This window comes from Microplitis demolitor, chromosome 9 (assembly GCF_026212275.2).
Source record: "Microplitis demolitor isolate Queensland-Clemson2020A chromosome 9, iyMicDemo2.1a, whole genome shotgun sequence".
Taxonomy (NCBI): domain Eukaryota; kingdom Metazoa; phylum Arthropoda; class Insecta; order Hymenoptera; family Braconidae; genus Microplitis; species Microplitis demolitor.
Genome location: NC_068553.1, coordinates 6,313,813 through 6,316,548, shown reverse-complemented (window position 1 = coordinate 6,316,548; position 2,736 = coordinate 6,313,813). Strand labels below are relative to the sequence as shown.

General features: G+C 41.2%; 1 protein-coding gene across 1 annotated transcript; it reads right to left on the bottom strand.

The window, feature by feature from the left end:
- Positions 1 to 272: 272 nt before the first annotated feature.
- LOC106693381 (uncharacterized) lies at positions 273 to 1,803 on the bottom strand. Its single transcript, XM_014440786.1, has 2 exons — positions 1,626 to 1,803; positions 273 to 1,564 (listed from the first exon to the last, which is right to left on the bottom strand). Exons 1-2 carry the CDS (start codon positions 1,801 to 1,803, stop codon positions 273 to 275), a joined length of 1,470 nt encoding a protein of 489 aa, XP_014296272.1.
- Between the last annotated feature and the right edge of the window lie 933 nt (positions 1,804 to 2,736).

Sequence of the window (2,736 nt, the reverse complement as noted above, 5' to 3'; positions counted from 1 at the left end):
TGTTTAAACATAGAAGTCCGAAGGTTTCGCAATCCTTCTATGAAGTTTCCTGTATCAATTTTTTTGAAATGGTTTTTCTTTATGAAAACTGTGAAAATAAGGCAATGTCCTAATTTTGTGACTAATACATCACCCATTTTTTGACTTGCAGCCTTTAAGTCCTCTCTATTGATAAACGTGAGGTCTCTTAAAAGTCGAGAGACTGGTTTCATCATTTCGCAGTCGAGAGAAAGAAAATGTACCATGTGATCACGAGCGTACGTGATTCCGTCTCAACTTTCTAAAAATTTTATTTGTTTTGTCGGCGTTTTTGGAGGTCTATTAGAATCAGTATCCGATGAAGATGAAATCTCGGGTGCTGATCTTTTCTGGCTTCGTGTATCATCTGCAAGTTCGAAAGCCGGATGATGAGCAGGATACCAAGGGGGTGGTATTAAGTTCCCGTCCCCCAGTTGTTCGGCTGCAACTGTGGTAGGATTTTGTTTCTCTTTGCGATTATTATCGGAGATGATTGCAGAATTAGTCTCTTCTTGGTTTTCGACCTGAATTATTATAGGTTGTTCGATTTGATCAATGTCCGATGTGCTCGATACGGAAGGATGATCTGAGTTTTCCACAGTTACATCATGGGAATCATTCTGTGATGTTAGTGTAGGTTCGTTGTTATTATTTCCATTTGTACCGTTATCGCTCATCGTTCGTACTGGTGATTTTTTGGGTTGCGCCATACTGGACGATGCTGCTGGGATATCTTCTATGTTTAAGGTTTGACATGTGGAAGGTCTTGGTATGATAGTAGATTGCTGTCTACCGCCTTCAACTTCCCCTTTCCAATAAAAAGTTTTTGAAGGATCGTCATGTTCAAAGTCTTCGTAAACGTCTTGAACTGGTCTAAGAAGTGTTTTTCTCCAGATAGGAGTCGCTGGATCTACTTCAATTGTTAGATATTTTTCTCTCAAGTTGGTTGATTGATTCACTTGTTCTGGAGTTGCAGGGGTAATTTCAACCTGCACCTCTGTGTCGGATATGCTGGCCACACTAGTGTCATCGTCCTCGATTCCCGTATCTGAGTTTTCTCGGAGAAATTCCTCTTCTTCTTCTTCTTCTTCGTCTTCTTCCTCTGAATCAGTTGACACTTCTTCCTCATATTCATGAGGAAGACGGCTAGCGTGGAGAAATTTTTGGACTTCTTCTACCACCTCAGGGCTAGGAGCAGGGAGTAGATTGATATAATCCTCTGGTCGCGCCGTAGGATGTTTTTCGAACCTTTTTTCTGTTTCAGGTCGGGTTGCCAAAAATTCTTTAAATCGATCGGCTGCTCTTCGCAGTTCTTCGCGAAATTTTTGTCGATCCATAGCTTCTGGTGTATCTTCGCTGTCGTCAGCTGCACTCTTTTCAGCTTCTACCAATAGGTACTCGGCATTCATCAAGCGGACTGCCTCCTCTTCCTCGGCATCGTCCGCAGCAGTCGTTTCTTCCACTGGCGGTTCTTTTTCTTTTTCAATTTCTTCACCGGCAACTGGAGGATCTGTAGAAAATACGTCGTCATCCCCCATAACTCCCTCTATTTGAGTGTTTTTTCAAATTTTCAGGTTCTGTGGTACTTAATTCACAATAATTTATACGTTTGCGAGTGTTAACGTCATCGGTAGCTTTTCTCTGTCGTAATCTGGAAGCTATTGTATCTCTTGGTTGGGGTGCGCTGTTAATCCTCAGTTTATTCTTACTTCCAGGTTTTCTACCTCGTTTTACAGCATTGATAACTTCTTCCTCAGGCAGTGAGGACTTCTTCAGAGGCAACATTACTGATTCCATTTTTGTAACTTCTGGTTTTGGGGTTGACAAGTCCTCATGTCGTCCTTCGGAGTTATACGACACGATAATCCCTCTGCATATTGGTCTGAAATTTTGTGCCGGACGACGACTGAAAATTTGTATTCACTCAGTTGAGATCTCCATTTGATCTGCCTTTCAGTTACAGTTTGACTATCTCTTAACCAAGCCATACAAGGACTGCTGGTGTATAAGGTAAAAGGTTTACCATAGAGATAAGGTCTAAACTGTTGCACAGCATATAGAACTGCCAAACACTCTTTTTCATTTTTGGTATATCTTGTTTCTGTCTCATGCAAGACACGAGATGTACAGAAAACAATTTTTTCGACTTTTTCACTTGTATTGGTGGTGTTGATATCCTCTTTTTTGACTTCTTGGCTTAAAATGCCCACGATGCCGACCTCTGACGAACTTGTCGCCAAAATAAATGTTTTATTAAAGTCAGGATAAGCAAGGAAAGAGTTTTCACACAATGCATTTTTAATGTCATTGAATGCGTTCTGAGCTTCTTCTGACCAGACGAACGGTTTTGTTTTTCTGGTGAGGTCAGTGATAGGCTTAGCTCTTTCAGTGAAATTTTCGATAAAACAACGATAATAATTCGCCAGACCCATAAACTTACGAGCTTCTGTATGGTTACGAGGGTTAGAGGTGTTCTTTAATGAAGAAATCTTTTTGGGATCGGGTTTTACCCCGTCCTTCGTTATGATGTGGCCCAGATATTCGACCTTGGGGAAGAGAAATTTGCATTTCTCGGGCTGAAGAGTTAGCCCGGCTTCTCTGAGGCGGTTGAAGAGCCTTTGAACCCTTACTTCATGATCTTCGAGTGAAGATGAATAACTCACGAAATCATCGAGATATATAAATAATTCTGTGCCTTTGAGACCACTTAAAGTGGAA

What these genes read in the sequence shown, in the direction of transcription:
- LOC106693381 (XM_014440786.1), bottom strand. Translation starts at nt 1,803, where the DNA reads ATGTTGCCTCTGAAGAAGTCCTCACTGCCTGAGGAAGAAGTTATCAAT. An exon ending in TGACGTTAACACTCGCAAAC is followed by an intron (nt 1,565 to 1,625) that starts GTATAAATTATT and finishes ACACTCAAATAG; the next exon opens with AGGGAGTTATGGGGGATGAC.